General features: G+C 34.4%; 1 protein-coding gene across 10 annotated transcripts; it reads right to left on the bottom strand.

Moving 5' to 3' along the window:
* Positions 1-498: 498 nt before the first annotated feature.
* LOC135131999 (uncharacterized) lies at positions 499-24,648 on the bottom strand. Of its 10 annotated transcripts, none has more exons than XM_064059900.1 (8): positions 5,549-5,615; positions 4,268-4,340; positions 3,580-3,656; positions 1,670-3,471; positions 1,045-1,619; positions 953-997; positions 804-896; positions 499-748 (listed from the first exon to the last, which is right to left on the bottom strand). In XM_064059900.1, the coding sequence occupies exons 2-8, from the start codon at positions 4,337-4,339 to the stop codon at positions 698-700; spliced, it is 2,715 nt and encodes a 904-aa protein (XP_063915970.1). In that variant the 5' UTR covers position 4,340; positions 5,549-5,615; the 3' UTR covers positions 499-697. The 10 variants fall into 10 exon arrangements, with proteins under 10 accessions (XP_063915970.1, XP_063915973.1, XP_063915974.1 ...); XM_064059903.1 differs by lacking the exon at positions 5,549-5,615 and adding an exon at positions 3,884-4,012 and having other exon boundaries at positions 4,048-5,173; XM_064059904.1 differs by lacking the exons at positions 4,268-4,340; positions 5,549-5,615 and adding an exon at positions 24,568-24,648.
* Positions 24,649-26,008: the final 1,360 nt, after the last annotated feature.

Below are 26,008 nucleotides of genomic sequence, written 5' to 3'. Positions count from 1 at the left end.
ATAGAAATTTAAAACCCATTTACTGTGTACAATTCTGAATTGACGTCATCACATTTTGACATCTACATGATATTCCTAATATAAATACAAAATTTGACAAAAATCGACCCAGTACTTTCGAAGATTATCCGTCTAATAAAAATTCGGGACGGCAGACGGACAGACAGACGGAAACGGGAGACCTATTTTTTCGTATTCAAGGGGTCATCAAAGGTCGAGAAAACGTAAAAGTAGCGACTGAAGCCCCCTAATGTGTGTGTGTGAATGTGGCTTCTCATGCAATTATTCTAACCCCACTTTTTGACATAGGAAGCCAGTTTCATTCCACAACATTTCGAGTGGTTCTAGCCTCAGATCGACACGCTATTTAAACTTATTTAGTTTTAATCGAATCGACTAACTTGTTTTTACGATGTCATTAAATTTTTACGAGCGTCCATATGAAGAAAAGGTCAACACAAACACAAACACTCGTCAGTCGTTCATAAATAACGAAACTAAAAAAAAAAGTAATCTTTATTATAATTTAAATTTGAAGCTTTGGTAGAATATACAAAAATAGAAAAATACTCAACAAGACCTAAAATCTTGCAAAATAATAACAAAAAGTAACTTCGATTAACGCAAACATAACCTTAGTAATACTGTGTGTATTTCAGTCTTTAGTTGGAATGACGTTTCGTTGCCTCATTCCTTGTCAAGACTTCATCTTATGGCACAACTTCTGGTGATAGACCCAATCCCGGCCCTAAAAAGCACGAACACCCCAAAAATCAAAAATTTCCACCCTAGTCCAGACTTACTTGACAGTCGCTGCTGCAATACATCGACGAATTACAAGCACACACGTATATTGCTTTGTTGCCACAGAGACACTTAAATCCATCGCTATCACTCTGTAAAAAGACAAACACACCAATTTGAAACGAAAAATCGCAGACGGGACACTAACCTGAGCCACCGGACTCCCGAGACCGCTATCCGTGGGCGAAACCACCTAAAACCCAACTATTAACACCCATGACACCCAAAACACCTATTTACCTCTCGCGCAACGACTTCGCTCTCTTCGTAGTTTTCGGCCTTGAACGGAAAGTATTTGCACTCTATTATCTCCTCGAGGATTTCCTCCTGGTCTCCATCTTCTATCCACGTTAAATCTATAACCTCCTCATCTTTCCCGTCCTTCGATTCATTCTTAACACTATTAACTTCGTTCGTCGGAACTGCCGTTTGCTCTTTATTGCACTCTTGAGATTCTTGCACGTTTTTCTTGGTTTGCGGATTTTCAGGTACTACAGGAGTCTGCGTGTTAGGTTCGGCCACACTTTCGCGATTCTGCGCAGGCGCATTCTTGTCGGTGACGCTTTCCGGCGCCTGCGCTGTCGTACTTTCACCAGTACTGGCGTTGGTGTCTAGTGGTACATTCCTCGTGGTCTCGGTGACAGCGCTCCTCTGCCACCTCTGCGCGTTCTGCTGAGGAGGCTGCTGCTTCTTCTGCGGCGGGATCCGAACGCGCAGCGGCACGGACCCGATATTCGCGCTAAGCCAATTCTGTATATGGTTGTACTGACGGATTTGCGTTTGTAAAACTTGCAGCTGCGCTGCCGTGAAGAGCGCTAAGAAACTCACTATTATCCTCGGGGTTCTCGTTTCCGACTTGACTTACCTTTCTTGGATTTTTCTTCCATCTTTTGGACGGAAGTCTTGATGGTGGTGAAGAGTTTGCGTAAAAAAGGGGTGTTCAGTTCGGCTTCCACTGGTCCGAGCATCGAGTAGAGGGTGCTGCAGATGCGAAAGACGGTGACGGTGCGATTGCCTTCGACGATTTTGACCGAGAGGTAGGTGAGGATTTGGTGGATGTTGAAGTCGCGGACTTCTACTCCGGATAACTCCTTCACCATGTTACGGCTGAAGACAACCCGGAGACTGTTAAAGTACGCCATGAATTTGTTGCTGTGTTCTTTGAAATCGGCTGGGGTTACGTAAAGTCTGCTTTTTTCGTGAAACTGGCTGGCGTTGCATCGCCACTGCACGAATTTATTAACGTGAGGGTAAAGTCGTTCCGCACACATGGAGTTAGATATGAGGGTGAAGTCGGTAGGGACACTCAGCAGACGCACTAGACGCGGCGGCAGCTGACTGTACGTGGGTTCCGCGTTAGGTCTTTGCACGATTTGTGGGTTGTTCACGGTGGACCACTGCCACTGCGGAGGAACTTGGAAGTTAGGTCGACAGACGGGGTACCCCGTCGGTGCTTGAGATTGGATTAAGGCGCGTTTTTTGGCGGCTTCCCACTGAACTAACTCGTCCAGGACCGACGCGTTCACCTGCCGAAGATCCGGAGCTTGGTTAAGAGTCGGCTGTTGCTGGATTCCGCTCAAAGGTACGTTGAAGTGGTCTGGAAGCCCCGTTTTGTCCGTACTGCATTTCCGACGCGACGGAACCAAAGGGGCTTCCATGGTCTTAGACGACTCGACGCTGGGTCGCTTTTGTCCGTGGATTTTCTCTTTCAACGGAACCACCTGGGCAACCGCTTTGTTCCCGACGGTTGGTTGCTGGTGCCCCGCACCCGCGTTCGTCGCTCTAGCCACGACAATGTTCTGAGTGAACACAATAGGCGCACTCCCGCCGGTCTCGACGGGAAATATCTCCAGCTCCGGCTGCTTCCCAGGAGGCGGCGGCCTCTGCGTGAGGATCACCTGCTCCCCTTTCGTGGCATCCGGCGGTTTGTTCGGAGACAGCGACGGCATCGACGGCGCTTTGTTCTCGCCTTTGAAGTACTCGCCCTTCACCGCCACCTTGATCCCGCTGAACTCCATCACCGTGTTCTCCTCTTCCGTCGTCAAATCGATGAACGTCGTCATCTTCTGAGTGGCTTTCGCGGTTTCGCTGTGTCCCGTCTGGGGTTGACCCACCACGAACGCCGTCTCCATCTCGTGGTCACTGTAAGTCACTCGCGCCGTCTCGTGGTACACCGGCGGGAGCACCAGGTGCGTCACACGACTGTAAGTCACTTCGACCGTCCGAGCTACGTTCGTCCTAACCACTTTCTTACAAGTACCCGGGTCGGGTTCGCTCCTCCTCTTCTCTTTAACCCTCAAAGGGGTGAGAATCTCGGGGTTTATGGGCAGGGACACCGGTAGAGTGTGCCGCCGTCGCTTTCGAATCCTCTTTCGAGGCGTGGGCTCCTCCAAGTCATCGAGTGCCGAACCGAAGAGCTCGACGAGTTTCTTAAGAGCTGCCCGTCTTTTGTGTTTTTTCGAAATAGGGGCGGTCACTTGGGGTTCTTTGGTGTCTATTGGTTTGTCGTGTTCATTGCTGAACATTCTAGTCAATTCATTCTCGATATTGTCATCCTCGTAGGCGCTGGCGTGCAACTCCCGGGTCGATTCGCTGGTGCACTCGACGTAGCTCGCGATGTTCGAGATGTCGGGGACGTTGTGGTCAGCGCGGGTGTGGCGGATCACGCTAAAACAAAAGAAAAACCTTGGTTGTCATTGGGGGCGGTACAGGGTGCGATGAGTAAAGAAAATCGATGGAGTCTGAACGAAATTTTCGAGTGTTGTAGTTAGTTACCTTTCCCTGTTAATGACCACCTGTGGTATCTCGTGTAACTGTCGGAGCACTTTTTCGGTAAACGGCTCAGTTTGCCACTGAAAATAATTAAAAATAAATTTAGAAAAAAAAGTAATTTTGAATTTGGATCGAAAACAAATAAAAACGACCAAAGAAAATTTCCAAGTAAACGAATCAAAGAAGGGTAATCCGGCGCCAGTCTAGGTACAAAATTCCGAAAGTGTGCAAACGTACGAAATTTCGAACACGGCCAAAAATTTATTAAACACAGTGCCACGAAACCTTTTCACCCTGATGTTCTTACCTTAGCCTTACGTGCTGCTGCTGTTCTAAATTGAAACTGTATGAAGGAATGAGTCCAAGAAGACATTTTGATAACAAAAAAAGGACACTCGATCTATCAAATCAAATAGAAAAATCAAGCTTTCGTTTTCTCGAAAGTGTAGTCGAGCGAGAATTTGGACTCACTACAGAAATTAATCACAAAAGTCCTTCCTCGGGCTGGATTGTGACAATATTACAAGTTAAAGGTAGCGTAGTCCTATCCTTATCCTCTCCTAGTCTTAGCTTTCCGTAAACTTAACTAAACATACTTAAGCGAGAAGATCGTCTATGTTCTCCTCTTCGATTAAGACAAGTTATTTTTGTAAATCTCTACGGTTCTTTATTGGTTCTTCTCCGTCCTTACCGGGTTTGATAAATTAGTGCCTTTCCAGCGGCGAATTATGGTTTCGTCGATGTCCACTCGAGTCATAGGCATTCTATAATTTCTGCATCCAGTTAAAACCAAACATACCGGTAATGTAACGAGCGTGAGAGAGATAGCGAGCGGAAGTTTACTCTAAAATAAGGATCTTCAGCCGCTTTGAACAAATATAATTCGCTTATCTGGTATGCAAATACGACATGAAGTGACGGAATGGCTAAGGTTATCGAGATTTTTTTATTTGTTGATTTATTTAGAAAAACAACTAGGTTAAGATGGAAGTTTTGTTTCTTCGCATATATAAACAAAAACGGATTTATTATGTCTTCAGCTTCAGCGTGTTTCATTTACGTAATTAATTTAATGGGAAAAATTATCAGTACATGCTTAACTTATAATTATTATTTTATTATTATTATCAAATATTATTTTAATTGCGCCACTGTCACTGGTATATTTTTTAAGTTGTTTAATTATTTTTTTTAAATTCAGTTATTCAGAAAATTTGCAAAAAATGTTCACTTTTAACAACTAAACGCTTTCGAAAATTGATAACTGAAGAAAATCATTTGAAAAAATTAACCAAAAATTTTCCTTGTTATTTGTGACGGCCCTGTATCAGAAAAAAAGCCCGACTTGGATTTTAGTGTCCTGCCATTGAAAAAAAATTAGATATTCTCCATTTTTTTCGAGTGTGTCCATTTTTTAAATTTTTGTAATTTTTACGGATTTTTTTTTAATTTTAAAACTGTCACTAGGAAAAACCGAAGTAATTGTTCATCTTTAAACACTTGAGACATTTTTTTTTAATTATTGTAATATTATACAAATAAAACTCGCTTGGGGGTTATTTTTTAAGATGTGAACTTGGTTTTCAAATATTACCTTGAATCAAAAAAAGCGTTTATATCCACATAAAAAAATAAAATTCAAACTCAAAAATAAATTACAAGTTACATGACAAATTACAATTTACGACCGTTTCGAAAACTGTTCAATAAATAAAACTTTATTTATGCTCGAACACGTGTTAAAACTTCCTCTTACAACACAGCTCACAAGGCCACGACAAAATAAAATTCCAAACAATAAAAAAATACAATCCCAAAAGGCAATAAATTTTATTCCATTGTTTAGTCTCGAGCTTTCGCAACAAAGCCACTGCCGACTTAAGTCACAACTGCGCGCCCCCTTCTCTCTCAGCTGAAACCGGCGCAACGCACAATCCCACACTCCACAAGCAAAAAAAACATCAATATTCACCAATCGGCGTCCGCTGACCACAAAGCACAGCCACCAAAGTCGAAGAACCACCACAAAGTGCCTCCGCCGCCGCTCTCCGGCCGGCTTTATAACCTCGCTTCGAAGGGGGGGCGGCGGAAAAGAATCACGATTTATGGCCGACGTTATTTTAAGCTCATATAGAGGTCGACGCATGTTTCAGACTTTGATGCGCTTCAGTTACTGAAACTGGTTTTTTACGACGCGAAAATCGTGGGAACGGATTAATTAGAGTGCTTCCAGCGCATTATCGTTATTAGTGTTATTATTTATCCGTTGATCGGTATTGTTTCGGAAGGAGCGGATGTCCTTGGGGCACCGACGAGTTGAAAAACCTGCAGGAATGAGCAGGCGTCGATGGTTTTGTCGCTTCTGGTTACGAAACAAATGGAAAATGTGTCGACTCGTCGGAAAATAGTTTGCATTATTCGAATGTTGATGGGTGCTTTGGGAAACGATTTGGAACTAGTTGGTTGTTGATTGGGTTTTGATGGTTTTTAGTTGGTTTTTAATGGATTTTTGTGAAAGCTGGTGATTTTCCTTGGGTATAAGAAGGGTTTTGACGAGACGTTGGTTCATTCTGGTTCGGGTGACCGTGGTGTGTTGAATGCCTTTGAGAATAATAAATAACAAAAACGATAATAGTAGCATTGTTGTGGTAACATGAATAATAAAAGGAAAAGTGGAAATAAGAGGTATTATCGCTCATTCATTTCTGAGGCCACATTATGAAGTAATATTCAAAATTCAAACAACTTCGACATCTGGTATTCTAGTTTCACTTTTTTAAGTTCGAATTATTCGAAAAACTTATCATATTTATATTTTTTCATGGTGTAACAGCACCGGATGTGGCTTAAAAACCACAAACTTGAAGATTGTGTGTTTTGTTGGATTAAATTACAAAAAATTGCAAAGGAATGACGAACGCCGCTGAAGGTACGACCAGTAGTTTCTTCCCCTTCAAAAATGAACTAATCCGGACACTTTTACGTCTACTGCGACGCCGCTCTCTAAATTTCAAGATGAATTAAAAACAAAATAATTATTAACTAACTACATACTAATAAATTATATCTATTAAATATGTATTAGTTTAATGTTGTAATTATCATACCTAATTATGTACTATGCCCCCAATCAATTTTTGCTGGGTGCGCCACTGGCTGTTATTAACACTAAAATTAGTTTATCAATCGATATACATTAAATTACACTAAAAAATAAAAATTAAATACCCATTAGGGTCCGAACCAATTAGCGCTAAACGGACCACGAAAAAGGAAACGAAGTGGAACGAAGGCATTCTAAACATGGATTTAAAAATAGTGTTGTTCCAACTTAATTTTAGGACGGCGGAATTTTGTGGATGTTTGGACGGCTCCGTTCTGTTTTTAATATTTATTGGTATTATTATCACTCTTATTTACAGTTAATTGCACTTAATTACGGTTAATTAGAGACACATTTAATTGATTTATTCAGGGAGTTGGTTCAAAATAACTAAATGAAACGGAAATCGTAGAAAAAAATTTGTGTAACTCGCATAGAATTGGTTTTTCGCATAATTACGAATTATTAGTTAACTCCACTTAATTACGGCTAATTAGAGACACATTTGATTATTAAATGCAATCGTAGAAAAAATTACGTGCAAGTCGCATAGAATGTCCGTTTCCCACTCGTGTAAATTGCAGCGCCAATTTATTTGTGGTAACTACTGTTTTTAAAAATCCAGAACTTTGCCTAAAATATCAAAAACATTTGTGTTTTTTTTAATTTACGATTTAACAAGATTTTTTCTTAGGCTTTCAATTTGCAGATGTAGAACTAAACCCTCTTCAGTACTCTTTACCCTTGAAACAAATGCATAAACTAATAAAGGTTCATAGCTTGCTTGTTTATTTATTTTGAAAATTTTAAAGAACTTTCTATCATTTATGGTAACATAATCAAAATTTCGGAATTCTACGAAGGTTTCTTTGTTTAATAAAAAAAATTGGTCGATGGTTATTTCAACAGAACTTCCCTCGCCCCCGAAGTGCAGTCAATTCAAACTTGACTTACATTTTTTCTTCAATTTTTCTTTTTTTGTTTGCTTCATTTTTTCGAGTTTTGAAATTTAAATTTAATTTTTCAATTTTTCAACTTTTCAATTCAATTCCTAGATTTTGCAATTTTTCGATTTGAGTTTCTCGAGTTTTCAATTTTTTATTTTTTAGTTTCAGTTTTTTATATTCTTTATTTTTCAATTTTTCAATGCTCCGATTTTGTAATTGTTTGTTTCTTTAATTTCAATTTCAATTCTTCGTTTCGTCAGGTTTTCAATTTGCAATTTATCAATTTTTTTTTAACTCTACGATCTCTTCGAGTTTTAATTTTTCAATTTTTCAGTTTTCCGATTTTTAAACTTTTGGCCGTTTCCATTTATTTTTCAATTTTAGATTTTTCGGTTTTTCATTTTTCAGTCCAAAATTACTGAAAATTGTTGGAAAAAAAACATGTATATAAACCAAAAAAAACAAAGATTAAGCCCCACCCACTCGCCCCGATCTCCCTTGTGATGAGTTTTTCATTCCTAACCAGAGGGGGAGGGGGCAGTTTAATTGTGACATATTATTTCCCTAGAAAATTCTATCCTTTTAAAAATATATTTCATATTAATTTCTTGTCGAGAAATGAGGATTTTGCAACTAAACTCCGCCCCCTTCAGCTCACGATGAATAAAACATTCATCGCAATTGAGAACGGGTGGGTGGGCGGGGCTTATATTTTGCCCATTATTTCTTAATATACGAAGTCTTCTTTTCCCAACAAGAAACTGACAATATGTTTAAACTATCCTGTTGTTGAAAGAAAATTCTGTACATTAAAAAAAAAAAACAAAATTAAGCCCCACCCACCCGCCCCGATTTCAATTGTGATGAGTTTTTCATTCCTAAATAGACGGAGGGGGGGGGGGGGGGGTCCAGTTTAATTGTGACATTATTTCCCTAGAAAATTCTATCCTTTTAAAAATATATTTCATGATAATTTCTTGTCCAGAAATGAGGATTTAGCAACTAAACTCCGCCTCCTTCAGCTGACGATGAATAAAACATTCATCACAATTGAAAACGGGTGGGTGGGCGGGGCTTATATTTTGTCCATTATTTCTTAATATACGAAGTCTTTTCCCAACAAAAAACTGACAATATGTTTAACTATCCTGTTGTTAAAAGAAAACTTTATATATTAAAAAAAAAACTAAAATTAAGCCCCACCCACCCGCCCCGATCTCAATTGTGATGAGTTTTTCATTCCTAAATAGACGGAGGGGGGGGGGTCCAGTTTAATTGTGACATATTATTTCCCTAGAAAATTCTATTCTTTTAAAAATATATTTCATATTAATTTCTTGTCCAGAAATGAGGATTTAGCAACTAAACTCCGCCTCCTTCAGCTGACGATGAATAAAACATTCATCACAATTGAAAACGGGTGGGTGGGCGGGGCTTATATTTTGTCCATTATTTCTTAATATACGAAGTCTTTTCCCAACAAAAAACTGACAATATGTTTAACTATCCTGTTGTTAAAAGAAAACTTTATATATTAAAAAAAAAACTAAAATTAAGCCCCACCCACCCGCCCCGATCTCAATTGTGATGAGTTTTTCATTCCTAAATAGACGGAGGGGGGGGGTCCAGTTTAATTGTGACATATTATTTCCCTAGAAAATTCTATTCTTTTAAAAATATATTTCATATTAATTTCTTGTCCAGAAATGAGGATTTTGCAACTAAACTCCGCCCCCTTCAGCTCACGATGAATAAAACATTCATCACAATTGAGAACGGGTGGGTGGGCGGGGCTTATATTTGGTCCATTATTTCTTAATATACGAAGTCTTTTCCCAACAAAAAACTGACAATATGTTTAACTATCCTGTTGTTAAAAGAAAACTCTATATATTAAAAAAAAACTAAAAAATTAAGCCCCACCCACCCGCCCCGATCTCAATTGTGATGAGTTTTTCATTCCTAAATAGACGGGGGGGGTTCCAGTTTAATTGTGACATATTATTTCCCTAGAAAATTCTATTCTTTTAAAAATATATTTCATGATAATTTCTTGGCCAGAAATGAGGATTTTCCAACTAAACTCCGCCTCCTTCAGCTCACGATGAATAAAACATTCATCACAATTGAGAAGGGGTGGGTGGGCGGGGCTTATATTTTGTCCACTATTTCTTAATATACGAAGTCTTCTTTTCCCAACAAGAAACCGACAATGTTTAACTATCCTGTTGTTGAAAGAAAACTCTGTATATTATAAAAAAAAAAGAAAATTAAGCCCCACCCACCCGCCCCGATCTAGATTGTGAGGAGTGTTTCATTCCTAAATAGAGGGGGGGGGGGTCCAGTTTAATTGTGACATATTATTTCCCTAGAAAATTCTGTCCTTTTAAAAATATATTTCATATGATAATTTCTTGTCCAGAAATGAGGATTTTGCAGCTAAACTCCGCCTCCTTCAGCTGACGATGAATAAAACATTCATCACAATTGAGAACGGGTGGGTGGGCGGGGCTTATATTTTGTCCATATTTTCTTAATATATGAAGTCTTCTTTTCCCAACAAGAAACCGACAATGTTTAACTATCCTGTTGTTGAAAGGAAACTCTGTATATTAAAAAAAACAAAATTAAGCCCCACCCACCCGCCCCGATCTCAATTGTGATGATTTTTTCATTCCTAAATAGACGGGGGGGGGGGGGGGGGTCCAGTTTAATTGTGACATATTATTTCCCTAGAAAATTCTATCCTTTTAAAAATATATTTCATGATAATTTCTTGTCCAGAAATGAGGATTTTGCAACTAAACTCCGCCTCCTTCAGCTGACGATGAATAAAACATTCATCACAATTGAGAACAGGTGGGTGGGCGGGGCTTACATCAGACGAAGGGCGGAGTTTAATCGTAACATAAATATTTCTCTAAAAAACTCTACCCTTTTAAAAACATATTTCATGTGGTAATTTCTTGTAGAGAAATGAGGATCTTGCATTTTTCATTTGCAATTTTTCGCTTCAGTTTCTTATTTTCTTTATTTTTATAATTTTTTAATGTTCCCATTTTATAATTTTTTGTTTTTTTTCAATTTTCCGTTTCGTCAGTTTTTCAATTTGCAATTTATCAATTTTTTTTTCTTTAACTCTACGATATCTCTTCGAGTTTTAATTTTCCAATTTTTCAGTTTTCCGATTTTCAAACTTTTGGCAGTTTCCATGTTTAGATTTTGCGGTTTTTCGACTTGAAATTTCACGAGTTTTCAATTTTTAATTTTTCAATTTTAGATTTTTCAGTTTTTCATTTTCTCGAGAAAAACGAAAAAGTACAAGTTATTCTACGTGATTTACATTAGGAGTACAGTCCAAAATTATTGAAAATTGTTGAAAAAAAAACCAATGTATATAAAGAAAAAAAAAAAAACAAAGACTAAGCCACACCCACCCGCCCCGATCTCCAGGGCGGGTGGGTGGTGGTTAATTTAATTGTGACATTATTTCCTTAGAAAATTCTATTCTTTTAAAAATATATTTCATATTAATTTCTTGTCCAGAAATGAGGATTTTGCAAATAAACTCCGCCCCTTCAGCTCACGATGAATAAAACATTCATCACAATTGAGAAGGGGTGGGTGGGCGGGGCTTATATTTTGTCCATTATTTCTTAATATACGAAGTCTTCCTTTCCCAACAAGAAACCAACAATGTTTAACTATCCTGTTGTTGAAAGAAAACTCTGTATATTAAAAAAAAAAGAAAATTAAGCCCCGCCCACCCGCCCCGATCTCAATTGTGATGAGCTTTTCATTCCTAAATAGACGGGGGGGGGTTCCAGTTTAATTGTGACATATTATTTCCCTAGAAAATTCTATTCTTTTAAAAATATATTTCATGATAATTTCTTGTCCAGAAATGACGATTTTCCAACTAAACTCCGCCTCCTTCAGCTGACGATGAATAAAACATTCATCACAATTGAGAACGGGTGTGTGGGCGGGGCTTATATTTTGCCCATTATTTCTTAATATACGAATTCTTCTTTTCCCAACAAGAAACTGACAATATGTTTAACTATCCCTGTTGTTGAAAGAAAATTATATATATTAAAAAAAAAACAAAAATTAAGCAACTAAACTCCGCCCTTCAGCCCACGATGAATGAAATATTCATTACAATTGAGAAGGGGTGGGTGGGCGGGTCTTATACTTGGTCCATTTTTTCTTAATATACGAAGTCTTCTTTTTCCAACAAAAAACTGACAATAGGTTTAACTATCCTGTTAAAAGAAAACTATATAGTATATTAAAAAATAATAAAAAAAAGTAAAAATTCAGCCCCACCCACCCGCCTGAATCTCAATTGTACTGAGTTTTTCATTCCATATCAGACGAAGGGCGGAGTTTAATCGTAACATCAATATTTCTTTGAAAAACTCTACCCTTTTAAAAACATATTTCATATGGGAATTTCTTGTAGAGAAATGAGGATTTTGCAGCTAAACTCCGCCCTTCAGCTCACGATGAATGAAATATTCATTACAATTGAGAGGGGGTGGGTGGGCGGGGCTTATATTTTGTCCATTATTTCTTAATATACGAAGTCTTCTTTTCTCAACAAGAAATTGACAATATGTTTAACTTTCCTGTTGTTGAAAGAAAACTCTGTATATTAAATAAAAAAAGAAAATTAAGCCCCACCCACCCGCCCCGATCTCAATTGTGATGAGTTTTCATTCCTAAATAGACGGGGGGGGGGGGGGTCAGTTTAATTGTGACATATTATTTCCCTAGAAAATTCTATCCTTTTAAAAATATATTTCATATAATTTCTTGTCCAAAAATGAGGATTTTGCAACTAAACTCCGCCCTTCAGCTCGCGATGAATGAAATATTCATTACAATTGAGAAAGGGGTGGGTGGGCGGGGCTTATATTTTGCCCATTATTTCTTAATATACGAAGTCTTCTTTTCCCAACAAGAAACTGACAATATGTTCAACTATCCTGTTAAAAGAAAACTATATATTAAAAAATAATAATAAAAATAAAAATTCAGCCCTACCCAGCCGCCCCGATCTCAATTGTGATGAGTTTTTCATTCCTAATAAGACCGAAGGGCGATTTTAATTGTAACATCAATATTTCCCTAAAAAATTCTACCCTTGTAAAAACATATTTCATAATATGGTAATTTCTTGTAAAAAAATGGGAATTTTGCAACTAAACTCCGCCCTTCACTTCAACTCACGATGCATGAAATATTCATTACAATTGAGAAGGGGTGGGTGGGCGGGGCTTATATTTTATCCATATTTTCTTAACATATGAAGTCTACTTTTCCTAACAAGAAACTGAAAACATGTTTAACTAACCTGTTGTTGAAAGAGAATTCTATATATTAAAAAAAAAAACATTAACATGTTATTAAATCCGGCTTTTGTTAAAATTTCTCTGAAAGAATTTCAATGTAATTGAATTTAATCTAGATTATCTAAGCGATTATCAATATTATCATACTTGCGTAAATTAAAAACTCTAGAACAAAAAAACCCAATACTACTACTACTACAGATAAACGAAAAAAAAGTTTCATGTCAAGATTTTTACCGACCAGCTTTTTCAAAGTTTAGACTTGAAACCGTTCGTAAAAACAAATTAGGCTTTTTTTCCCCATTCATAAATCTAAAGAAACATAACATCGCAACATTTATTGTTTATTGCAACAAGTCAGTTTATTTTTAGGCCAAAAATGGAAACTCAAAACAAACACGAGTTTCACTTCCAAGTAAAAAGCTCGAAACATCTGTTTGGAATTTTAGCGTCAGTCGAATTGGGGAGACCGTGATAAGCCTGACCCGAAGGGCGAAATTTACGATCGCTGGCACCATGAGAATTTGACACCGGCTTTGAAGTCGACAAATGCATTACTTAACGGTTCAGTGCCTCCACATGGTTTTAAAAAATTGGTCTAAAGAGTTTAGACAGTACTTCCATAACCTTCGCCCATGGGTTTTCGCACCTGTTACAATATTTGAGGTTTCAGATAAACTGATTTAGAATTTTCTTATCGAAATAAAATGCGATTCATAGAATTGCGTTTTTAAGTCTTTCCCCCATCCAAATGAATATTTTCCTTATACATTTTTTCTTAAAAATAAAAAAGTGATGTCACCTTTCGCAAGATTACTCAAAATACGCTTTTTTGTTTATTCAAAACTATAAACAAATTTGAACAACACGGTAATCGAACACACCCTATTTTCTTTACATTAATAACTCCTATCGAGATAAGTTGGGATGGGCTAAAATTTATTTGTTGAAAGCTGACGCTATACAAATTTGAAATGACGAAATAGTTAAAAGGATTTTACAAGGGTGAATGAGATAAAACTAACCCAGGATTACACAGAATTTGTGTCAGACTGAGGTCATAAATACCGAAAAGTTTTTGCATATCGTGAAGATGTCACCTCAAAATTTTGTTTTGTAGTACAATAATAACTTAGGATGAGCTTACTACTCAAGATAACGAGATAACGTAAGCTTAAATTACAATTAGAAATATATATATACATAATTTAATACTGATATTTTACAATTTATTTTCCTTCAAATTAAAAAAATTGACACGTGTACAAAAACATGTTTTTATCGTCAACATATCTTATCGGTTTTTGTACGAAAAACGAATTTACTACGCGGCAGAGACATCGAAACTTTTGGTTAATTTTGATTTAACAACCTGAGGAGTTTAGTAACTTGTGCGATGTACTAGCTTTATTTGAAGCTTTGGCGACAATATCCGAATGCAACAGACAGATAAACGAGAAAAGAGTGTCAAGGTGCCGCCTGGCGCCGATTTTAACGTTCCTGAACATCTTCATGGCTTCTCAAGTGGTTTGTTTAGTTATCTTATCTTAAAATAGCAAAATCTGTAAATCGAACGTCACCTTATCGAAAAACAAGCACCAATTTGCCACTCACGAGTATCTAAATCTGCATTAAATGAGTAAATAAATTCAATTTTGTGCAATTTTTTTGAATTCGGAAAAATTACCGCCAAAAATACGCAACGAAAACGAATGACAAGTGACGTATGTCATTTACCGAAAAATTGTCACATCTTCACTGCAGATGTCACCCTTTTTCATAATCAAACTTTGCTAAAGCCGCACTTACTCTCCACGCGAACACCCATCAAGACCATGCCGCTGTTATGGTAACCCTTTCCACGGCCAACACTGACGCCGGAAACTTCTCGATCAACATTCGCAATCGTTTATTCACTTATAAAATAAAACACACTTCCGCACCGGACACCCTTTATCACTCTTATCAAGCACGCTCACGCCCGAATCGTCCCTCGTCCAGTCGGAGCGCTAACTTCGCTCCGGACTTAGCACACAGTGGTGCCAAAATCGCACCCAAATTACCTCAATTAGGATCGTCTGCGCCTCGTCGGTTTTCATTTTTCTTCCACCTTCCCTCGCTTTCTTTTACGAGTTCTTCCTCCTCCGCACGACGCGCCAGACTCAGACTACACATCGTTGCGAGAATTAGAAGAAGAGAGACGACACGTGGTCCAATCGGGCGCTGAGCTTTCACACGACCGGTAGCCGAGATTTGCCGAGGTGGCAAAAACAAACGCACGTGGTGTTGGCGGCTTCAAGGTCGGCACGCTTTGGCGGCGGAGAATGGGAGAGCGGATTAGGCGGAAAGAAAGGGGCGGCAAAGAAGGTGATAATGGGTTTAAAGCGGCAAGGTGTCAAACGGAAGGGGTGCCACCCTCCAGGTTGAAAAATTTGTGTTGTACGATTCGGCAATTGTTGAGGCTGGAAGTGGTTCGGGTTGGTATTAGTGATATTGTTTGATATTCATAGGTGACGTAAGGGTTTTGCAATACGATTCGAAACCTAACCTAAGTTTTGAGCCTCGTAAATTGTGCCAATTCAGGTTGTAAAATTGTTTATTTCGCATTTAAGTTTTGACGTTTTTATTGGTAAAATGTGCTTTTGTTGCAGTTGTTCGAATTACACTGTTGAAGTGTAAAAATGAAACGTTGTTAGACATCAAGCGCGATAATTAAACTGGAAAGTCATAATTTTTAATATCGTGGTGGGAAGACATAAATTTAGTTACAAGATTGACAAGGACAACATTTGCAATTTGAAACGATGGCGATTGTCCTGATCACGTCCTGTCTTCCAGTTCTATAATTACCAGTTTTTTACCGAAAAAATGCTTTCAAGTTGCTCAAATTTGGCGCCAGTTTGAATTACATTATCAAAGTCGGGGTGGATTCATAAACTACAAGTACAGGTGTATATTATTTTAAACAATTTAAATGATTATTTTAATGGCTATGTGTTGTTCTAAGATTTTCGGGTCCCAAGAATGACACGCATATATCGAGTCGAATTCTCCCTCTTTTGTCGGTCAGTTGTCATTTCACGCTTTGAAAAGGATACAACATATGTCAATGTCGCCACACCAACAAAAAAATCGACATAAATAATCTACACCGTACCTCCCTCACACTCAGAACGGTGAGAGAAAAATTAAACGACTATTAAAAATGCGAGCGCAATGAGCATGTTTAGGTGTAATTTAATTTGGAAGCTAAATTTCGTGTTTTTGTTTTTTTACTTATTCGATTTTTCAAAATATTGCAACTTTTTAAATCTTACATTTTTCGATTTTTAATTTTTTTGATTTTTGGATTTGTTTTGATTTTTTAAATTTTCAACTTTTCGAATTTTTAAATTTTGGGTTTTTCACTTTTTTGTTGTCTGGATTTCTCAATCTTTCGATTTTTTGCTTCCTCGTTTTTAGATTTTTCGATTTCTCGATTTTCGATTTAACGGTTTTTTTTCGATTTTTCGCCTTGTTTATAAATTGACCGGTTTTTCGATTTTTTGGAATAAATTTTTCAGTTTTTCGATGTTTCGATTTTTCACTTTTTAAGTTACTTGAAATTTGTCAATTTTGAATTTTGCTATTTTTCGATTTTTAACCACTTCCAAGTCTCAATTTTTCGATTTTCGACTTCTCGATTTCGCGTTTTTTCAATTTTTCAACGTTTCAGTTTTGGGATTTGTGTTCCAATTTTTCGATTTTTCAATTTCTCAATTTTTTACGTTTCTAAATTTTTCGATTTTTCGGTTTCTCAATTCCTCGATTAATCGATTTTTTAATTTTCCGATTTTTCGATACCTCAATTTTTCGATTTTTCGACTTTTCGTGTTTTTTATTTTTCACTTATTCGATTCTTCAAAATATTGCGATTTTTTAAATCTTGCATTTTTGGATTTTTCAGTTTTTTGAATTTTTGATTTCCCAAATTCTCGATTAATCGATTTTCCGATTTTTCGATATCCCAATTTTTCGATTTTTCGAGTTTTTGATTTTTCACTTAATCGATTTTTCAAAATATTGCGACTTTTTAGATCTTACTTTTTTCGATTTTTCATTTTTTTGATTTTTCGATTTCTCAATCTTTCGATTTTTTAGATTTTCCGGTTTTTCAATTCTTCGGAATTATTTTTTCACTTTTTCGATATTTCGATTTTTCACTTTTTGGTTTATGAGTTTTTTAAGTTGAAATTTTTCAATTTTGAATTTTCACATTTTTCTATTTTTAATCACTTCCATTTTTCAATTTTTCGATTTTTCGACTTTTCGATCTTATGATGTTTCGATTTTTCGATTTCTCCGTTTTTCGATAATTTATCTTGTCGATTTTCCAATTTTTCAATGTTGAAGTTTAGAGATTTTTCAGTTTTGGGATTTCACAATTGTATTTAGATTTTAAAATTTTTAGATTGTTCGACTATCTGTTTTTTTGAATTTTTTTACTTTTCGCTTCGTTGATGTGTTGATTTCTCGATTTTGTAAATTTTCAATCAGAACGTCGAAAGATCTAAAGATTTAAAAATCGAAATCTTGAAAAATCCCGAAATTGAAAAATCCTAAAACTTAAACAGAGGAGTCGAAAATTTGACACGTTTTTCGATTTTTAACGACTTCCATTTCTCAATTTTTCGATTTTCGACCTTTTGATGTTTCGATTTCTCGTTTTTTCAATTTTTCGATTTTTATTTCCCGATTTCTCAGTTTTTCGAAAATTCATCTTTTCGATTTTTCGATTTTCCAATTTTTCAACGTTTCAGTTTTGGGATTTGTGTTCCAATTTTTCGATTTTTCAATTTCTCAGTTTTTCGATTTTTCAATTTCTCAATTTTTAGCGTTTCTAAATTTTTGGATTTTTTAATTTCTCAATTTTTGGCGTTTCTAAATTTTTGGATTTTTCGATTTCTCAATTTCTCGATTAATCGATTTTTTAATTTTCCAATTTTTCGATACCTCAATTTTTCGCTTTTTCGACTTTTCGTGTTTTTGATTTTTCACTTATTCGATTTTTCAAAATATTGCGATTTTTTAAATCTTGCATTTTTCGATTTTTCAGTATTTTGATTTTTCGAATTCTCAATTGCTCGATTAACGGATTTTTTAATTTTCCGATTTTTCGTGTTTTTGATTTTTCACTTATTCGATTTTTCAATATATTGCGACTTCTTAAGTCTTACATTTTTCGATTTTTCAGTTTTTTGATTTTTCGATTTGTTGATGTTTGTTTGCTCGGTTTTTTAAATTTTCAATTTTTTGAATTTTTAAATTTTAGATTTTTCACTTTTTCGATGTTTCGAGTTCGCGTTTTTCAATTTTTCGATTTCGATTTATCAGTTTTTCGATAATTCATCTTTTCGACTTTTCGATTTTCCAGTTTTTCAACGTTTCAGTTTTGGGATTTGTGTTTAAATTTTTCGATTTTTCAATTTCTCAATTTTTGCGTTTCTAAATTTTTAGATTTTTCGATTTCTCAATTTTTCGATTAATGGGTTATTTAATTTTTCGACTTTTCGAATTGTCGTACTTCCGATTTTTCGATTTCTGAATTTTTCGAGTTTCATATTTTCAATGTTTTAAGTTTTGGGATTTTTCAATATGTATTTCGATTTTTAAATTTTTAGATTTTTCGACTTTCTGTATTTTTGAATTTTTAGTTATTCGAGTTTTCAAAATTTTGCGATTTTTTAAATCTTACGTTTTTCGATTTTCCAATTGTTGTACTTTTCGCTTTGTTGATATGTTGATTTGTCGATTTTGTAAATTTTCAAATTTTTCGAATTTGTAAATTTTAGATTTTTAATTTTTTTGTTTCGATTTCTCAATCTTTAGATTTTTTACCGTCTCATTTTTCGATTTTTCAGTTTTTCGGAATAATTTTTCAGTTTTTCGATACATATTTCAATTTTGCAATTTTTTAAGTTTACATTTTTCAGTTTTGAAGTTTCCCATTTTTCGATCTTTAGCTATTTCGATATATCAATTTTTCGATTTTTCGACTTCTCGACTTATTGATCTTTTGATGTTTCGATTTCGCTTATTTTCAATTTTTCGAGTTTCCAATTTTTTGACTTTCAGTTTTGGGATTTATGTATTTAAATTTTTTGATTTTTCGATTTTTGGCGTCTCCAAATTTTTGGATTTTTCGATTTCTCAATTTCTCGATTAATCGATTTTTTAATTTTCCGATTTTTCGATACCTCAATTTTTCGATTTTTCGACTTTTCGTGTTTTTGATTTTTCACTTAATTCGATTTTTCAAAATATTGCGATTTTCTAAAACTTGCATTTTTCGATTTTTCGATTTCTCAATTTCTCGATTAATGGATTTTTTAATAATTTTCCGATTTTTCGATATCTCAATTTTTCGATTTTTCGACTTTTCGTGTTTTTGATTTTTCACTTATTCGATTTTTCAAAATATTGGGACCTTTTAAATCTTACATTTTTCGATTTTTCACTTTTTTGATTTTGTCATGTTTTGATTTTTTAAATTTTCAACTTTACGAATTTTTAAATTCTGGATTTTTCACTTTTTTGTTGTTTCCATTTCCGTCTTTCGATTTTTTGCCTTCTCGTTTTTCCATGTTTCAGTTTTTCGATATTTCGATTTTTCAATTTTCGATTTAACGGTTCTTTCGATTTTTCGCCTTCTTGTTTTTAGATTTTCCGGTTTTTTCAATTTTTTGAATTAATTTTTCAGTTTTTCGATGTTTCGAGTTCGCGTTTTTCAATTTTTCGATTTCGATTTATCAGTTTTTCGATAATTCATCTTTTCGACTTTTCGATTTTTCAGTTTTTCAACGTTTCAGTTTTGGGAGTTATGTGTTTAAATTTTTCGATTTTTCAATTTCTCAATTTTTGCGTTACTAAATTTTTAATGTAAATTGATTTCTCGATTTCTGAATTTTTCATATTTTCAATGTTTTAAGTTTTGAGATTTTTCAATATGTATTTCGATTTTTAACTTTTTAGATTTTTCGACTTTCTGTATTTTTGAATTTTTAGTTATTCGAGTTTTCAAAATTTTGCGATTTTTTAAATCTTACGTTTTTCGATTTTCCAATGTTTGTACTTTTCGCTTTGTTGATATGTTGATTTGTCGATTTTGTAAATTTTCAAATTTTTCGAATTTATAAATTTTAGATTTTTCATTTTTTTGTTTCGATTTCTCATCTTTGGATTTTTTACCGTCTCATTTTTAGATTTTTCGATTTTTCAGTTTTTCGGAATAATTTTCCAGTTTTTCGATACATATTTCAATTTTGCAATTTTTTAAGTTTACATTTTTCAATTTTGAATTTTCCCATTTTTCGATCTTTAGCTATTTCGATATATCAATTTTTCGATTTTTCGACTTTTCGTGTTTTTGATTTTTCACTTATTCGATTTTTCAAAATATTGTGACTTTTTAAATCTTACATTTTTCGATTTTTCACTTTTTTGATTTTTTGATTTCTCAATTTCACGGTTAATCGATTTTTTAATTTTCCGATTTTTCGATATCTCAATTTCTAGATTTTTCGACTTTTCGTGTTTTTGATTTTTTACTTATTCGATTTTTCAAAATATTGCGACTTCTTTTTAAGTGTTACATTTTTCGATTTTTCAGTTTTTTGATTTTTCGATTTGTTGATGTTTTGATTGTTCGATTCTTTAAATTTTCGATTTTTGAATTTTTAAATTTTAGACTTTTCACTTTTTTGTTTTTTCGATTTCTCAATCTTCCGATTTTTTAGACTTTCCGGTTTTTCAATTCTTCGGAATTATTTTTTCGATGTTTCGATTTTTCACTTTTTGGTTTATTAGTTTTTTAAGTTGAAATTTTTCAATTTTGAATTTTCACATTTTTCCATTTTTAGCCACTTCCTTTTTTAAATTTTTCGATTTTTCGACTTTTCGATCTTATGATGTTTCGATTTTTCGATTTCTCAGTTTTCGATAATTCATCTTTTCGGTTTTCCAATTTTTCACTGTTTAAGTTTAGAGATTTTTCAGTTTTGGAATTTTACAATTGTATTTGGATTTTTAAATTTTTAGATTGTTCGACTTTCTTTTTTTGAATTTTGTGATTTTTTAAGTCTTACATTTTTCGATTTTTCAATTTTTTTAATTTTCGCTTCGTTGATGTGTTGATTTCTCGATTTTGTAAATTTTCAATCAGAACGTCGAGAGATCTAAAGATTTAAAAATCGAAATCTTGAAAAATCCCGAAATTGAAAAATCCTAAAACTTAAACAGGAGTCGAAAATTTGACACGTTTTTCGATTTTTAACCACTTCATTTCTCAATTTTTCGATTTTCGACTTTTCGATCTTTTGATGTTTCGATTTCTCGTTTTTTCAATTTTTCGATTTTGATTTCTCGATTTCTCAGTTTTTCGATAATTCATCTTTTCTATTTTTCGATTTTCCAATTTTTCAACGTTTCAGTTTTGGGATTTGTGTTCCAATTTTTCGATTTTTCAATTTCTCAATTTTTCGATTTTTCAATTTCTCAAGTTTTAGCGTTTCTAAATTTTTGGATTTTTCAATTTCTCAATTTTTGGCGTTACTAAATTTTTGGATTTTTCGATTTCTCAATTTCTCGATTAATCGATTTTTTAATTTTCCGATTTTTCGATATCTCAATTTTTCGATTTTTCGACTTTTCGTGTTTTTGATTTTTCACTTATTCGATTTTTCAAAATATTGTGACTTTTTAAATCTTACATTTTTCGATTTTTCACTTTTTTGATTTTTTGATTTCTCAATTTCACGGTTAATCGATTTTTTAATTTTCCGATATCTCAATTTTTCGATTTTTCGGCTTTTCGTGTTTTTGATTTTTCACTTATTCGATTTTTCAATATATTGCGACTTCTTAAGTCTTACATTTTTCGATTTTTCAGTTTTTTGATTTTTCGATTTGTTGATGTTTTGTTTGCTCGGATTTTTAAATTTTCAATTTTTTGAATTTTTAAATTTTAGATTTTTCACTTTTTGGATGTTTCGAGTTCGCGTTTTTCAATTTTTCGATTTCGATTTCTCAGTTTTTCGATAATTCATCTTTTCGACTTTTCGATTTTCCAATTTTTCAACGTTTCAGTTTTGGGATTTATGTGTTTAAATTTTTCGATTTTTCAATTTCTCAATTTTTGCGTTTCTAAATTTTTAGATTTTTTGATTTCTCAATTTTTCGATTAATGGGTTATTTAGTTTTTCGACTTTTCGAATTGTCGTCCTTCCGATTTCTCGATTTCTGAATTTTTCGACTTTCATATTTTCAATGTTTAAGTTTTGGGATTTTTCAATATGTATTTCGATTTTTAAATTTTTAGATTTTTCGACTTTCTGTATTTATGAATTTTTAGTTCTTGCATTTTTCGATTTTTCAGTTTTTTGATTTTTCGATTTGTTGATGTTTTGTTTGCTCGATTTTTTAAATTTTCAATTTTTTGAATTTTTAAATTTTAGATTTTTCACTTTTTTGTTTTTTCGATTTCTCAATCTTTCGATTTTTTGCCTTCTCGTTTTTAGATTTTCCGGTTTTTCAATTATTCGGAATTAATTTTTCAGTTTTTCGATGTTTGGATTTTTCACTTTTTGGTTTATTGGTTTTTTAAGTTAAAATTTTTCTATTTTGAATTTTCACATTTTTCTATTTTTCGACTTCCCGATCTTTTGATGTTTCGATTTTTCGATAATTCATCTTTTCGGTTTTCCAATTATTCAATGTTTAAGTATAGAGAATTTTCAGTATTGGGATTTTTCAATTGTGTTTAGATTTTTAAATCTTTAGATTGTCCGACTTTCTATTTTTTGAATTTTGCGATTTTTTAAATCTTACATTTTTCGATTTTTCAAATTTTTGACTTTTCGCTTCGTTGATTTCTCGATTTTGTAAATTTTCAATCAGAACGTCGAAAAATCTAAAAATTTAAAAATCGAAATCTTGAAAAAACCCAAAATTGAAAAATTCTACAACTTTAGAGGAGTCGAAAATTTGACAAATCGAAAAATCAGATAATTAAAAAATCTGATTAATCGAGAAATTTAGAGAGGCGAAAAATTGAAAAATCAAAAAATCTAAATACATAAATCCCAAAACTGAAACGTCAAAAAACTGGAAATTCGAATAATCGAAAAACCAAGAAATCGAGAAATCGAAATCGAAAAATTGAAAAACGGTGAAATCGAAACATCAAAAGATCGAAAAGTGGGAAAATTGCAAACTCAAAAAATTGAAAAATCGAAATATCGAAAAATTCGAGGGTCTCATAATTGATTTTGTTTTTTGTTTGAATTTATTGGGATTTACAAAAAAAATCGATTTTTTTTGATAATTTGAATTTGTTTTTTAAATTTTCTTTTTGCATTTTATTAATTTCTTGGTAACTCGTTATTATGAAAATTTGCAATTTAACACCTTTAAATTTCACAAGTTTTCACAAAGTTAATAGGGGTAAAATCAGTTTTATTTTACAAGTACTAGGCCCGCCCACCCGCCCCCTCTTTTCTCAGAGAATAGTCATTTGCCAAAATCAGTCTTATCTTACCAAGTACTTACCCCGCCCACCCACCCTTCACTTTCTTAGAGGGTATGTCATTTGCCAAAATCCGTTTTATCTTACCAAGCACTAGCCCCGCCCACCCGCCCCCTATTTTCTCAAATGATATGTCATCTGCCAAAATCAGTCTTATCTGAGCAAGTACTAAACCCGCCCACCCGCCCTTTCTTCTCAGAGGGTAGTACTTGCTAGTACTTGCTAACATAAGTCTTAATTTGGCAAATCACATATCCTCTGAGGAAATAGGGGTGGGTGGGCGGGGCTAATACTTGCTCAGATAAGACTAATTTTGGCAAACGTCTTATCCTCTGAGAAAATAGCGGGCGGGTGGGTGGGGCTAGCATTTGCTAAGATAAGACTAATTTTGTCCCTATTAAATTTGTATAAACTTATAAATACAAAAAATTCAAACAAACAAAAAACCAAAAAAAAAACTAAAAATCCAAACAACCCAAAAACAAAAAACCGAAGAAATCTAAAAACTCAAGAAACCCAAGAAATTCAATTCCATAAATCCAAAAAATCCAAAAAATGAACCAAAAAAAAATCTGAAAAAATACAAAATTCGGAGAAAATAAATAAGTTCTTATGTATTTATCTTTTGACACTAATCTTAAAAAAAACATTTAGAATGCGAGCACAGCGAGCGCGTTCAGGTTTTATCCATCAAAAAAAATTACCAAAGTTATAAAATTTTCAGGAAAATGGGGCGAGCCGTTCTTGATTTGAACAGTAAAACAGATTATCTTATTATTAAATGTTATTTTACATAGGATTAATTAGGCAACATTTTGAGATGACGTCATCAATTTTGATTTTTTTCCAAAAATCTCCCAGAAACGGGAGACCTACTTCTAACCACTCAGCAACCAACGATCAGTACAGGGTGTACAAATATATTTACGTAAGGTAACCAGCACAAAATCCGTGTTTCTCTCACATAAATCTGACACGCCCTATATAATATACTTAGTGTATAAAAAAAAAATGTATTACCCTGGCGAGCCGCACGTGGCGCCCTCCTGCTTTCAGTGTTTCATAGAGCCATTGCGGTTTCTTCATTCTTCTCTAGACCTGAAGCAAAAAATGTATAAATTGTCAATATTACCCGGATTATTTTTAAACTTTAAAGTCTAAAATTCACTCACAGCCGAATTCATGTTTTATGTTTTTGTTATTGTTGTACTGCATTGTAACGACCTTATTTCCGTGGACGATTAAAATTTAACAGCTTTAAATTTAGAGTCGTAAATTTTCGACCGTATCGCCTCGACTGGAGTCAACCGCCAATTATAACGTTTTTAAGTTTTACAGTCACCAACTCGACAAACAAAAAATACATAAATGTGAACACAGTTGGCCTTTTCCTGGAACACTCCACTCGGAGGGGCTTATTTTGAGTGGCAGACCATAATTCACCCCGCAGGGGATTTAAGTGGAGCTAAGTGAGGCTGACCAGGCCACATTTTCAGACAGGCGACAGGTACAAAGATAGAGATCTTTGCCTGGACTGTCTTAAACACGTGTATGAATTGAATTTCAGCGTCACGTAAATATCAAATGAAGTCCTACAGAATCACTGTGCGGTGGAGCATCATCATGACGAATCCTCGTCTCAAATCTGACCCCAACACTTAAAAAATAACTTCAACAAACACATAAATTAAACGATTTATTGTGGCGCAACTTACACTACTAACTAACAATAACATTAGATCACGATAACACAAAAATCCGAAAGCAGCATTTATTCTCATGACGTTAACAAATCCTCCGATAACTAGAGCAAAGTTCAAAGGAAAGAAAAATTCAATACGTATCACTTTCATATGCATATGTGCAACGAGAAGAAAGAAAACCGCCACTATCATCTTGGTTTCAAGGAAACGACGTGATAAGCAGCAATTATATTATTTAAAGAAATTAAGATGTCGATAACCTCGTCATTACGTGATAACACGTCTCGCTGGACTATTTAAACTCTGCGCGCGATTTATTCCAGTCGTGTGCACACTACGAGGCCGACAAAACCCGCTTTCGTGCCGCAATTTCAAATTTGGCGCCTAGTTGAGTGCGAGAGGGCGCTGCGGGTTTGAGGTTAGGTGGTCACGTGTGTGCTAGTTAGTGCGACGTTGCGGTTTCCTATAAAAACAAATCGTCCCGAGGTCGATATTTTAATTTAAAAATAACTGTTATCACAGGAAATTTGTCGGTTTAAATTAGTACGTACCATGAGGGTTAAAAATTGTGGTTAGCACTATAGTGAGACGTTCGTTCGATACACTAGTTCATCTTTAGTCGAAACGAACAGAGACCCGGAAGTGTTATCACACTTACTATTTGTTCAATAGTTTAAATATGTTTGTCGTGATAACAATAAATAGTTTTCGGTGTTTGCTTTAAGAATCAAAGTTTCACGTGATAGCAGAGTGACGGT

Source organism: Zophobas morio, unplaced genomic scaffold (genome assembly GCF_036711695.1).
Source record: "Zophobas morio isolate AGI-343-1 ecotype UQ-CSIRO unplaced genomic scaffold, CSIRO_AGI_Zmor_V1 ptg000021l, whole genome shotgun sequence".
NCBI lineage: Eukaryota > Metazoa > Arthropoda > Insecta > Coleoptera > Tenebrionidae > Zophobas > Zophobas morio.
This window is presented reverse-complemented; position numbering and strand designations above follow the sequence as displayed.

Bases quoted from the DNA above. Each gene is read 5' to 3' on its own strand.
- LOC135131999 (XM_064059900.1), bottom strand. From the start codon at position 4,339: ATGCCTATGACTCGAGTGGACATCGACGAAACCATAATTCGCCGCTGG. The intron at 3,657-4,267 runs GTAAGGACGGAG...AATTATTTTCAG, and splicing joins GCACTAATTTATCAAACCCG to TGGCAAACTGAGCCGTTTAC. The intron at 3,472-3,579 runs GTAACTAACTAC...CTTTTGTTTTAG, and splicing joins GTGGTCATTAACAGGGAAAG to CGTGATCCGCCACACCCGCG.